At 35.1% G+C, this 15054-nt stretch overlaps 1 protein-coding gene across 1 annotated transcript in view; it reads right to left on the reverse strand.

The window, feature by feature from the left end:
* Positions 1-15054, reverse strand: part of LOC145680610 (IQ domain-containing protein K-like) — a 48992-nt gene that overhangs the window by 13075 nt on the left and 20863 nt on the right. The window contains exons 3-5 of the mRNA XM_081751292.1: positions 10311-10408; positions 8567-8703; positions 5296-5425 (exon numbers count right to left, since the gene is read on the reverse strand). Coding sequence (XP_081607418.1) covers positions 5296-5425; positions 8567-8703; positions 10311-10408 — 365 coding nt within the window. The remainder of the gene's footprint in view (positions 1-5295; positions 5426-8566; positions 8704-10310; positions 10409-15054) is intronic.

Consider the following 15054-nt stretch of genomic DNA (forward strand, 5'->3'; position numbering starts at 1 on the left):
TTTAAGTATGTTGACCTTTGACCTCAATGGTCATTATTTTGGAACTTGTAGTACCTAATGACCTATTACCAGACTTGGAAACACCATCTCAATATGTGGCTCAGTTTTCATGTTATTAGGTTTTAAGTATGTCGACCTTTGACCTCGATGGTCAATGTTTTGGATCTTGTAGTACCTGATGACCAATTACTAGATTTGGAAACAGCATCTCAATATGTGGCTCCGTTTTCGAGTGATTAGGTTTTAAGTATGTTGACCTTTGACCTCAATGGTCAATGTTTTGAATCTTGTAGTACCTAATGACCTATTACCAGACTTGGAAACACCATCTCAATGTGTGGCTCCGTTTTCGAGTAATTAGGTTTTAAGTAGGTTGACCTTTGACCTCGATGGTCAATGTTTTGGATCTTGTAGTACCTGATGACCAATTACCAGACTTGGAAACACCATCTCAATGTGTGGCTCCGTTTTTGAGTGATTAGGTTTTAAGTAGGTTGACCTTTGACCTCGATGGTCAATGTTTTGGATCTTGTAGTACCTGATGACCAATTACCAGACTTGGAAACAGCATCTCAATATATGGCTCCGTTTTCGAGTTATTAGGTTTTAAGTAGGTTGACCTTTGACCTCGATGGTCAATGTTTTGGATCTTGTAGTACCTGATGACCAATTACCAGACTTGGAAACACCATCTCAATATGTGGCTCCGTTTCCGAGTGATTAGGTTTTAAGTATGTTGACCTTTGACCTCGATGATCGGTATTTTGGAACTTGTGGTTGCTGGTGACCCGTTACTAAATGTGGAAACACGACCTCAATATGTGGACCCATTTTTGAGTTATTAGGTTTTAAGTGTCATACAAACGACGTCGAGGTAAAAGTAGGTGTGGTATTGGTAATCAGCATGGTCGAAAACCCCCATATGCTGAGTTTCATCCAAATCGGTTAAAATTATCATAGAAAGGACGTATCCCACATGAACCATAAGACCCTGGTAAAAATAAGTATGATATTCGTAATCAGCATGTTCGAAAACCCTCATATACTGAGTTTCATCCAAATCGGTTAAAATTGTCATAGAAAGGGCGTATCCCACATAAACTATAAGACCCAGGTAGAAATAAGTGTGGTATTCTTTACCAGCATGGTCGAATCGGAAATATAAATGTTTCTGCGCATGCGTGTTATTTCCAAGTGTGGGTGTATACTATGTTATTTAGGGGATGAATAACCGGAACCAGCACTGCAACTGGAACAGGCTGTAGTCTAGTGTAATTTTTCTGCGCATGAGTGCAATGTGTAATTAATTGGAAATTTAATTTTACTGCGCATAAGCAATCAAGTGTGTGTGTGTGGTTGTTATTTTTTTATTCTCTGCTCTATTATGTTGCTATAAGTGCTCGTAAAAGAGAACGGGGGTGTTATGTCTTATTTTATGTTTCTGCGCATAGACGTAGTCTGCTCCTAAACTGGAACAATCTGCGGTCTGCTGTGTGTATGTGTGTGTGTTGTTATATTTTTAATTCTCTGTTCTATTATGTTGCTATAAAGTGCTCGTAAAAGAGAACGGAGGTGTTATGTCTTATTTTATGTTTCTGCGCATAGCCGTAATCTGTCCCTTAACCGGAACAGTCTGCGGTCTGCTGTGTGTGTGTGTGTGTGTGTTCTGGTACCATTGATAGATAGAACGGCAGTTCTGCTCAGGCGGAATTGGAACAGTTTTGCGCATATGCGCAGTAGGTCAAAAAATTGGTTTCAAAATGGAGGGCGAATACTCCCCCATTATTCTCTGCTATGTTTAAAAAGAGTGCTCATAAAAGGGAACGAGTGCACCCCTCCTATGTAATATGTGCTATGTTATGTGTTCGTAGTCTCTGTGTAATATCTGCTATGATAAAAGTGCTCATAAAAGGGAACGAATACACCCCTGCTATGCTATATGTGCTGTGTTAAATAGGTGGATGGAGAATGTGATATCTGCTTGCTATGTGTTCGTAAAGTGCTCATAAAAGGGAACGAGTCTTATGTATTATCTACTATGCTATGTGTTCGTATTCTCTACTGCAATGTGGCATGTGCGCGGTGGGCGGGGACCCGGCGCCGACCGATCAGCGCAGACCGTGCGCGTGGCCCGCCAATCGGTGTTAAGGGGGCGGGGTCCGGTGCCAGCCAATCAGCGGGGGTCCCGCGCCAGCCAATCGGCGTGAACGGGGCGGGGTCCGCCGCCAGCCAGTCAGCGCAGTAGATAGGAGGTCGTAAAAGAGCGTGACCGGGGGCGTGGCCTGCGCCGACCAATCAGCGTCAAGGGGCGTGGCCAGCCAATCAGCGTCAAGGGGCGTGGCCGGGGGCGTGGTCAGCCAATCAGCGTCAAGGGGCGTGGCGGGGTCACGTGACCTGCGCCAGCCAATCAGCGTCCAGGGTTTGCGCATGCGCAGTAGGAAAAAAACAGGCCCAAGTGTCCCCACTCTACTACTGTATCAATCAGAAACGCTAATGTACTTTGCAGTGGACAATAAACTAACAAATAAATTATTTATATATTTAGACGGAATCATTATCATACGCTGAATTAAACCTTAATTCAATGTATTTAACAAATTATATTCTTTTTTTTCACTCACATTAAAATCATATATATATATATTATCATCAAGAAATAAATTATTCATTTTCGTTGCTTCACGTATTCTTTACACATGAAATAATCATAGGCCACTTTCTTCATAAAATCAATGTTTTATAGCTGAAAAGAAATTGGAGTAACTATTTTCCACTAAAGAAAAATGTTCTGCTATTATATATTTTTATCAGAAAGTATTATTAAATAAGAAAGAATTGCGATTTGGGATAAGGTAAGAATTGTACAGTATATATCATAGTTTTCCAGTTTTTCGTCTGTTGAAATACTGGAGATCCTACAGTGGATATAACAACAGATGAGTTCTTGAGAACTGACTTACTTAGTTTAACCAAATTTCACTAAAACGAATGATTCCCTAAAACTTCATTACAATGTTATTTTACTGTAAATGGTTAGAACAAAAGAATTCCAGTGTGGGCCCCATGTAGGCTAAAATAAAATGCCACGCGATAGTATTGTACAAAAATATATTGAAAGCGAAGATAAACTTATAATAACTCAAAGAAATAACTGATTTTATATCAGACCAATTCCTATACTATATATGTGCGAATTCAATAATGTACAGATTGAAAAAAGAAACGACTGGAATGAGAATCGAACTCTGGACTCCGGCTCACTATGCCGATACACTAACCCACTACGCTACTCTGCTTCCTGAACAGACGTATAAATTCTATCACTTTTGAAGACGGTGTTCAATCACTTAGACCACGATGAGTTGTGTAATGGAAACATTGAGTTATCAAAGCATAACGGAAATTATTGAACAGTCCATGTGGTCTGAATTCTTTAACACCGATTTCAAGAGTGATAGAATATGTAATTGCTCTGAGAGCGGGGACGAAGTAGGGTAGTGGTTAACATGTCGAACTGCGATCGTCTTTTTTTCAATCCTTTGATTGTCATAAACACTTATGATTTTAAAATTGATCAACGAACCTATAAAGAGAGAGAGAGAGAGAAAAAAAAATATGTATTGGTTAATTGAAATTTATCGTTTCTTGAATGCAACACTAGAGAGTTAATCACTGTAGTTTAGTCGTCTTACTGTAATGTAAATTATTTTGGGTGTTATCTCAAAATGCCTGACAGTGCACGACTAGGTATTTATCTCTAATTTTATTTTTTATTATTATTATTTTCTCTCCTCTCTACAATCCATTGACCAATCGTTCAAATTTTGAAAGTTAACTGTTTATATCTAACACTAAATATGTTTATGTGTTGAATATTAAAGGGTAAGTACCTTCTCTTATATGCCACAATCTCTTACTGCGTAGCAATCATATATAAAGAGTTGGAAACAAAGGAACCCCAAAGTGTACGTATTAAAGGAAATTACTTTCCAGAAATTAAAGTGCTATCACAAACCACAAATAAAGGAAAAAGTTAACTATATTGTAAGCACTTTCGCTGATTCTTCACCATGCAGAGAGAATGAAAGAGTAAGAGACTTTAAAAAAATAAAGAAGAAACTGACAGATTCGGCGACACAATGGCTGGCACGTGATAAAGCTTCTAGGTTAAAACTGTAGATCACTAATATTATTGGAGGGAAGAAGTGATGATAAAGTAAAGAAAAAATTAGCAATAAGAATAATAAATAAATAGACTAAATAAATGAAATTTTAAGAAATGAAAAGTATGTTTCAAATTATCAAGAATAATAAACAAGTAATGAAAAGACAAGAAAATAATAATAATAATATAAATTTTGTGGAGTGAAAATTTCGTTAATGTATGTCAGAAACAATCTGTCAACGACTCTTGTTTGATATCATTATTATTAATATTTAACATATGTTTAGTTTGAATTATTGAAACTCTTTTAAGTATTTCAAATTATAAAATTAAGGCGACTAATGCTTATCGATTCCTGATACTATGATTAGATACTATTATATATTTTTTAAAACAATATATGCAACAATACTTATTGTAACTACATTTGAGTACATGATTTATCAAGGACTTTACTTTTTTCAAATAAAGTTTGAAGCCCCCAGTAACTTAATCAATATTCATTACTACATGAATAATATACTATATATCTATATTGACGAGAACAAGGTTCCAGCTTCCGTCTGCAGCTTAATCCACCTATAAAGACTTCCTGTTGAGTTTATACAGAGACTAAGTGCCTGGCCTCTTATAGTAGGGGTCCTGAGTTTGAAGACATAACAACTTCAAGCAAATTTGTCACCTAACGTAATATTTTTGAATATTTGATGTCTTTGAGCAAATAATTGATGAATAGAGAGAAAAGAAGAGAATCCAAGGTATTTCCTTACCTATTTGAACTTGATAGTTACTACTATTATTACTATTATTACTATTATTACCAATACTATCCTTATTACCACTAATAATAATAATGGGAATAAGAATAAGATAGTAGGAAAAGAAAGAAAGTGATACTAAAGGAAAAAATCCATTCCTTACGTTCCGAATTAAATTATAAATAGAAGACAGTGAAAGAAGAGGGATGAGGAATGGGAGTAACAACACTTTGTTCGCTTCTGACATCCTGCTCATTCGTTTCTTTCACCCACCCATCCCTCGTGTTTATCCTTTAACCATTTATGTTCATTCTTTAGTAATTAGACCATAATTATCGATACTTATATAAAAAGAACATTCTAATAGAATACCTTCCAAAATGTTCTCATTTCTTGTACTTCAGGATCACATCGAACTAAAAACCCTCTGACGGCTGCCTGAAGTACTATAGCTGCTTCCTCTTCAGTCCAAAGCCAAGATTTTGGATATATTGGTCTAGGACTAGAAATAATGAAATGGATTTACTTAAGTACCCTATGCAAATTTCAGAGCTTTGTTAAAATAATAATTAAAAAGCAGTTCAAAAACTCAAATATGATAAGCTGGAATACTCTTCATGAAAATTTAATCTTAAAACTGAATCTATTAGTTATATGATATGGATATATACATGTGAAATTTAAATTAATCGTGAAATTGAAATCAACAGAATTACAGAAATGTACCATTTTTCCTTATTGAAAATGATAAAATAAAAATAACTTGAAAATTGTAATTGAAAATAACTTAAATACTTCTACAACAATGCTCTTTGCGAAAAGATAATCATTTTGGTGGATTTGGAATGAAGAAATAAGACTAAGATTAAAAGCATTAGGAACTAGCGAACCATTTTCCTAATATCTATAAGAACGTTAGAAGGGGCACTCAATGCTGTTTGAGACAGTTTCATATATTCATTTTACTTCATATCTATATCTATACCTCTCTCTCTCTCTCTCTCTCTCTCTCTCTATATATATATATATATATATATATATATATATATATATATATATATATATATATATATATATATATATATATATAGATAGATAGATAGATAGATAGATAGATAGATAGATAGATAGGTAGATACGTATCCTTCTGTCTAGTGCATTTTATAAAATCTTTGTCTTTAATTCTTTTTTATAATAGCCTTTATTCAATATCTTGTAATCAATTCTTCATTTCTAACTCCCTTACCTTGAAATTACTACATGATTTTAGCTTACATAAGACATTTTGCAAGACTTAAAGATGTCCATTCAAAAATTTTGTAACTATATATATATATATATATATATATAAGTGAAAGGTAATAATTTCAATATTTTCCATTAAAATGAAATGAAATGAAGTCTAAGTTTTACGTCCTACACTTCTGCTGGCTAGGTTAAAGGAGACGTTGATGATTAGAAATGAATGAAATGGTGGAATGAAGATTTCGGGAAAACCCCGCGAGCAGAACCCCGAAAAACGGGAGAAGCCGAAGAAACCTACGCACGGTGTTTGTTCACCACAAAGATAACTTGGCGCGAACCAAGGACCCATGTACCAGGGGGTGAACGCTCTATCACTGAGCCACTCCGACTTTCTTTCCATTAGGAGCGCCATATAAAGTTCTTAAACCAGTACTGAACTACTCTACCATCTATTGAGGTAATGATTAATTAATTGACGTTGCCTACGCCCTTTTACCAATTTAAATATATTTGAAATAACTTAATTAATCTTATAGAAAAACGATAAGCTAGAGCGACATATTTAAAAATATTATATTTGTCATCAATTTTACCAATCTGTATAAATTTCATAGGCCTAATTAGTGTGGAAATGAGTGGAATTTAAGTTTGCAAGATTTGACTCCAAGAAACAAACAGAAAAATATTATAGTAGAAGCATTTTTTTTTTTAAAAATAGTTGTTCAAGTCTACAGACTTAAATGTGAAACCATGAAATAAGGCAAGAAAGTATATATATTCTTTTACTAGTTTGATTCTAGTACCGATAAATATAAAACATAACTAACTAACATCAATTACTCGCTTCGCTGAGTTAAATTAAGAAAAATAATAGTATGTTCCATTAGTTTGTCACTTTTCGATTATATCTATCTATCTATCTCTCTATCTATATATATATATATATATATATATATATATATATATATATATATATATATATATATATATATATATATATATATAGAGAGAGAGAGAGAGAGAGAGAGAGAGAGAGATTCTTCCTCCCTCTCCCCCAAGTTGCGGTGCTGAATTTTAATTTAAACGGGATCGGAAGTGTTACTGCTCACCTCAGCGACCCAGAAAACTATGGGTTCTTCGACACTAATATCGGTCATTTTTTATCATCTTTATGTATCTCCCCCTCTCCAAGTTACGGGTCTGAATTCGGACGTAAACGGGGTCGCAAGTAGCACCTGTTGAACTCAGCGACCCCGAAAACTATGGATTTTACACTAATATTGGTCATTTTAGATCATTTTTGTATTTTTTCTCCTTCCTCCTCCCCGAAGCTTCGGGGCTGAATTTAGATTTAAACAGAATCGGAAGTGTCACTGTTCACCTCAGAGACCCTAAACTATAGATTCGACGCTAATATCAGTCATTTTAGGTCATTATTAAATATCTCCCTTTCCCCTAAGTTTCAGCCTCAAAGTAAAATGATAAAAATCTTCCCAGGCCCGAACATCATCAATATATTGAAAATTTGATCGAGATCGGTCGAGTGGTTCAAGAGTTATTAAGTCACAAACCTAGTCAGTTTTATTTTTGTTTATATTGGTATTTGTATATGTCCCCTTCCTCCTTCAATCCTACGTTGCTCTGTCAAAGTGAAATAATAAAAAATATCACAGGACTGAACCTTATATATGTTAAAAATTTGATCGAGATTGGTCGTTTGGTTTAAGAGTTATTAGGTTTAATTTATTTTTTTTAACAATTTCCACTTCTTCCCCTTCCCTAAAGTTTTATCGTTGAAGTGAAATGATAAAAAAAAAAAAACTCCAGGCCTGAACCTCATGAATGTTGAAAATTTGATCGAGATCGGTCGGGTGGTTCAGGAAGTTAAGAGTCACAGGTACTTATACCCCACTACTTTTATTCAATATTCTAATTAACTTTTGTTCCCAACTATACTTTAGATATTGCTTTTTGCTTGATGTCTTATAAACATGTTTTGTAGTTGAGTTAATAAAATAGTCTATATTAATACTAATCTTATTTTAACCCTCAATGTTTTGTTCTCCATACCCTTGATAAAGGCATCAATACATGATGGTAAAATATTAACGATATTACTTTAAGAAACTTTAAATGCAAATATATCTTTCACCTGGCGAATGTTTTGCTTGACGTACCGTGTGTTTGTACAATAGGAAACCAACGTTAAGTATAATTTTCTAATCAGAAAAGAGGAAAACGATTTTTAATTATTCTTAATAAAACATTTCGATGTCTCGAAACATCCAAGTAGGCAGGTGTGGTAAGTTCCAATAACAAGATGTATTCTTTTAAAAAGAAAAAAGTACGAACAAAATTTTTAAAAAATAAAGAACAAAAATATTTTTTCATACTCAACTGGTATTTCAGCCACATCATGGCGTATGGTGTACTGAAAATTTCTTTCCAGTCGCTTGCTCGCAATGGATACAAAGGATTCTTGTTGTAAAGTACTTCCGATAGATAATCAACTCCATTGAAGTAGCACATCTGCCTCTTTGAAAGAAAAAAAACAAACATCTTAGAATAATTATTTTTGTGTATTATGTCGCACGTAAATTCTGTACAGAAATGACACAGAACGTATCATTTAAAATAAAGTGAACATGAAAAAATGCAACGGAGAGTTACATTTTATTTACTTTCAGGATCACAGCAAGAACCAAGACATAAGGGAATATATTATTAATTCAATGTAAAAAAGCATCCAACACATACTCACGAATCGCTGGAATAAATTATTACACTGACTTAACTTAATTGCTAAGTATTTAGCTGATCAAAATTAAGTCTTCACATCAGGGACGTACTCAGGGGGTAGGTCCTGGGAATCCTGATCTCCCCTTCCTCTCATGATATCCCGACTTTTCTCTAAATCTAGTATACCGTAAGACGGGGTTACTTTGCACAAGATTTAAGCCATTTTAAAGAAAATCGCATGTAACTTACAAACGTAATGATTTAGAACACTGTATTTTAAACATATAATAGCTAGATATATAAGGAAAACATTAATGCAAATTCATTAGTAAACATTCAGTATAACCATGGTTATTGAAAGATAAACTTTGGTGCAAAGTAACCCCATAGGCGGGGTTATTTTGCACAAAATACGAAAAAGTATGTTCAACATACAAACATATCGTTTCTATGCAGTGTTTTCCCTTCAGTATTTATACATTTTACTTTCTACACAAAACTGCATGCAGTCTACAAATATTGATACTAGGATGATGGTACCAGTATCAGTACTTAGTTTAAATTATCGATATTTGTGAAGAAAATTACGTATTTTCTGGTACCGGCACAGGAACCGGTTTATCATATGATACGATACCTGGTTTATCAGGTAATAGTTTAGCATATGTCCCACAAAAATGCCAACTCAGGAACAGAAAAAAATCCCCGTCTCATTATAAAAATCTATTGTCATCTCGTTATCGAGACGAGACGAGACACATTAAAAATACCCCACAAGATGCACTAAAAGTACGAGACGAGATGCACGCCTGTCGTGAGCAACACTAAAAGTATTCCACATTACTGCTTACATTTCTCATGGCTTTCGCTTTTCAGTCTAATCAGGCCTCGATTTCAAAACGAGCTGAACGAGCGAGCCATTTATCAAACTCGATTCGACTCGAAACTCGACCTCAAAACAATGACTCGACTCGGAACTCGACTCGAGTTTCAGTCGAGTCGAGTTTTAGCTCGACTCGTGCCCATCCCTAGTAATACTGTATATAGACTCATAACTGTAATCTGTGGTGATTTTAGGAAGGAAGACCCTCTGGAGCTACGGAATTTCCCTTGAAGTCATATCTCCTGTCTTCCTGAATGCGGATTCTCAGTATTTTCGTAGTATTACTTTTTAACTCCACTGTATTGAAATCCCTCTCTCCTGGAGTAAATTATCTGAAATCAATACGGACTCCAATATTTTATTTATTAGGAGTAAAAGGAAATGGCTACCCATTACTATACTTAACATTTTGCTAGTGGATTTCAGTTGTCTTAACAAAACAAATAATAAAGTTTTCCTAAAGTAATGTAGGAGTAAGTTGTAATGGGAAAAACGGTTTGCCAGAAGAAAGCATACATACCTCAAGACATTTGTTTCTTATCGCCTTAATCAACACAGCCTCCAAAGCTGGTAGTAATACAGGAAATATATCTTTCTCCAGATATCTCGTTGCTCTATCTAAAATTAAAGGTAAAAGGCTGTAGTGTATACGTATTTTAAGCATTCATTTTTATTTTCGCTTAGATGCGTACTCACTTCATGCTTTATGTAAACATTGATACAGAGTTTAATTTGGGACTTTCCTAATATACGTAAAAACTAAGATATAAATATTTTCATAATTTTCTAGTAATAGTGTGTTATGTGTATGACTGACAATCAGACAGTCCGACGGTCTCTCTCTCCAATATTCTTTTTTAAAACTAGATTTATCTGTTTTGTGTTTTTTTAGCGTATATGTTCTAAACCATTACATGTTTTTTTTTTTGTATATTTGGTTATAAGAGATATGACTAAGTTATAATTGAATTGAATTGAATTGCTCTGTATTTAATTTATTATATTTATAATTAATATTCCCCGATAAACACCACCTTTACGAAGACACTTATGCTACAGAAAAATTTAGAGCTATATCGGTGGTAGTTCACTACCAGAAGGGCCACCCTACCGAATTGGTCTAAATGGAGTAGCCAGACGAAGAGTGTTCTGGGAGAAGGTAGCAGTTCTCCAGTAGCCAAGTTGGCGGAAATCATAGAGATTGGTACGGCAACTTGGACATTTAGTCCCAGGCGTGGTCAGAGTGACTTTAACGGCTGGGATACTGCGGGATGAAAGGCAACGGAAAACCACCACTCTATTTCCCCTAGTTTGCTGGCAGCAAAAAGAGAACACATGTACAATGATCTTTTGCAAGTCAAAATATAGTTCCGGAGGTAAAATATCCCCCCATTCGGATTTCCGGGAGGGGGATTGCTTGGGAAGGACTATTGGACGAAAAAGTAATAATGGGGGGAAGACAGACAGAGAAGGAAAGACAGGAAAGACTAAAAGGTTTAGGATAGGGACATGGAACGTACGTACTACGTTACAGGGAAGAAAATTAGAAAATCTTAAAGAAGAAATGAAACAAAATAACCTACTATCCATTTCATAAAGATAGGCCCCTGACTTCGCGGTGCTGCCGTGACGTCCAGTCAAAACTTACATTTCATTGTCGTACCTCGTTGGAATTGCTGGAATGTTGTCTTTTCAATACTTAAGACATAAAAATTTTCTTTGTACTATGTAGTGAGAAAAAAATAAAAATTAATGAAAAAGTGTGTATTTTTTCGTACTTTTTTGGTAGATCAATGTTTATAGAGCTATATCTCAGAAAAGAGATCACGTGAAATAATTTCCTGTGTACAATATGTAGATGCATCCATTAACTATAAGTTGTGAAAAGTTCAATTTTCATCACTTGATATTTTTTGTGTAATTAAAACAAATGTACGACGCTCTGATCTCCTTTACCATGGTAGGTAGAGAAACGAACAAAACACTGTTCGAAAATTTGGAAGTCTAGTGTTTTTGGAACTATTAACAAAAAAGGTTTAGTTGGTAGAGTATTTATTTTTTTGTAAAAAAATGTTTACTTCAACATATTCTCTGCGTTAAGCGGTGAGCCATGTTGCAGCCCAATCTTTAAATTCCCCGCGCTTATATGAAGAAACAGCATACAGTAAATGGAAGTGCGGCAACGCTGTCGTGCAGTGTTGTCGCGTTCAGGAAGCTTGTAGCGCGAAGCCTACTTGAAAAGAATGTAATAGGAAAAGTATTTATTATAACCTTTCACAACATCATAAAAATATTAATGCATGTACACTCATGTCCAAAATTATTGTCGCATGTCTATAAATATGTTATTGTAGGAATATCATTTGATAACGAATTCGCCTGGTATTTCTTATAATGTTAGTATGTGTATAATCGGCAAAGACATGTAGGCTATGTGGAAAATTTCATGTCAAAAGAGCAGTAAATAAGAATAAAACGAAACTAAAATTTTCTTATCCATTTAGCAACATTTTGTTTTACTCATGCTAATTTTCGTATTCTTTTCCTATGAAATTTACCACAAATATACATTTCCCGACTTTAGTATAGTATCAGTATTAAAAGTACCCTGCAAAATCATTATCAAATTATATTGTTACAAGAAGACAGATATAGGTATGCGACAATAATTTTGGACATGAGTGTACACATCTCAATGTAATCGAAATAAAACGTTGAAGTAACACATCCAAAAACTCATCTCTTACTTCATTCACTTTCGTCATGGCTTTGTTGACTCATCGCTGCTCCTGCTATCTTCCCTAATATTTATAAACAATGGCTCCATTTCTACCTCAAGATCTATCAGTATACACACTCTCCAGCTTACGAACATGTTAAAGGTTAAAAAGAAATGTACTGTAGCCTTAGCAATCACATGTTCACCCAAGTTCTGCGATCAATTCCCCTGCCGAATGTACAGTAACACAGAATGGGTCCTTTGTTTTCTTTCAACGAAAGAAAACTATGCAATGAGTAAGTGACGAGGGCTGTATTTGCGTCTAATCACGTCGCACTGATTAAGTCTTCAACACTTCCCTTCGGTTCGTAGGCGTCAAAAGCTTCCACACGCACTCATATCATATGGGTTCATTGCAATGAGACGGACGAATGGGCATTTATATTTTCGTGAGTATATCTTGTGCTTTTTTATTTTAAAAAATGGATATTCCTTCACGAGCGGCGGTATTACAAAAAGAAGAGGCAAAATGTTTAGCGATGATGAAATTGCAGAACTGATGAATGACTCCGACTCAGACGGTTATGAATTAGTAATTAATAGTAAGGACATTGATTATTCTGTGCTCAGTGGCGTATCCGGGAGTGAACAAGATAGTAACTCTGTTTCAAGTAAACCTGAGGCTGCGCCGAAAAAAAAAACGCGTCATTCCTATTCAAAGGCAGATTCTAATGTAGCTTGGAGCTCTTAGATCTGAAAACAGATTTTCTGTGAAGTGTAAACTCAATATTACATATCAACTAAGGTTGTATCATATAATAAACTTTGTGCGTGTTTTTGTTTCTGTGCAAGTGTATTTTGTACTAGGTGCAATAAGTGAAGAACTGACAAAAAGCAACAAATTTTCGAGGACCATCACATGCAAATCCAAACAAGATAAGAGTTCGCTTTTCTAATTTTGAACACTTGGTACATTTACTGTATATCCTGTTAATTTCTAAGAAATTGGTTTAAAATCTGTGGAGACATTACATTTTAAAAATATCTCTAAAAAGTGCCGGACAGTGTGCGTGACAAGTTTAAATACCCGTCCGGCTGAGAGTGTATACGCGTCAGGAAAATGTGACAACGTAGCACTCCGTATAAACTGCGATAGCGAAGGGCGCAAAGCAGAGAAAATCATAATGTCATATTTGTGATTGTTTATCTTTTAAAACAAGTCAAAACAGTTTGGTTGAAAAAGCTACTTTAAGATCTTTCTAAAAGTTTTTTCAGATTGTTAATACACCGCAGCAATTCAGAGATAATGATGTCTCACTTTTTGCTGAATAACAAGAAAATTATTGCGTGTTAAGTAATGAAATTTTCAGAACTTGCAGGTAATATATGCATCTACATATCGTTCACAGGAAATTATTTCATGTTATCTCCTTTCCGAGATATAGTCCTATAAACATTGATTTACCAAAAAAGTACGAAAAAATACGCACTTTTTCATTAATTTCTATTTTTTTCTCATTATACAGTACAAAGAAAATTTGTATGTCTTAAGTATTGAAAAGACAACATTCCAACAATTCCAACGAGGTACGACAATGCAGTATAAGTTTTGACTGGACGTCACAGCAGCACCTCGAAGTCAGGGGCCTATCTTTATGAAATGGATAGTAGATTTGGTAGGAGTTTGTGAAGTTAGATGGGAAGGTAATGGGATGTTGAACACGAAAGGTATAGAATGTTTTATTCAGGTAATTAAAAGGTCGGTCATAATGGCGTAGGCATAATTCTTGGAAAGCGCTTAAAGGAGAAGGTAGTGAAAGTGCAATTTATTGATGATAGAGTTATGATGTTAAGGCTTAAAGGGAAAACGAAGGATCTAGTGGTGATACAGACATATGCACCGACGACTTCGCATGCAACTGAAGAAGTAGACGAAAGTTATGAGAAAATAAAAGAAATTATAGATAGGGAAAAGAGGGGTGCATGCGTAATTGTAATGGGAGATTTCAATGCAGTTGTGGGAGAAAAACAGGAAGGTAGTATCGTAGGCAAATATGGTTTAAGCGAAAGAAATGAAAGGGGAGAGGGACTAGCGAATTTTTGTAGACAGAATTCACTAGTAATTGGGATCACTTGGTTCAATCAGCACAAGAGAAGAAGATATACATGGAAATCACCATTAGACGGTGGAAGATATCAAATAGACTATGTTATGATTCAGGACAAGTACCGGAATAGCTTAAATAACGCGAAGACCCTTCCCGGGGCTGATATTTTCTCTGGTCATAATCTTGTGTTGGCCGAAGTCAGTGGCGTATTTAGGGGGGTGGCTTCCGGGCTTAAGCCCCCCCCGAAATCTTACTTAGTATAGTAAAGTAAATGAAATGTCTTGCAGAATGTTCACATTTCCAGGCAAAGCCCCCTCCCGAAAGTTAGCAAAGCCCTCCCGAAACAAAATCGTAAATACGCCACTGGCCGAAGTAGATATTCAACTGAAAAATGTAGACAGAATACAAGTAAGTAACAAAGTGTTGAATACTGAAAA

Source organism: Thermobia domestica, chromosome 3 (genome assembly GCF_964235325.1).
Source record: "Thermobia domestica chromosome 3, izTheDome1.hap1.1, whole genome shotgun sequence".
Taxonomy (NCBI): Eukaryota; Metazoa; Arthropoda; class Insecta; order Zygentoma; family Lepismatidae; genus Thermobia; species Thermobia domestica.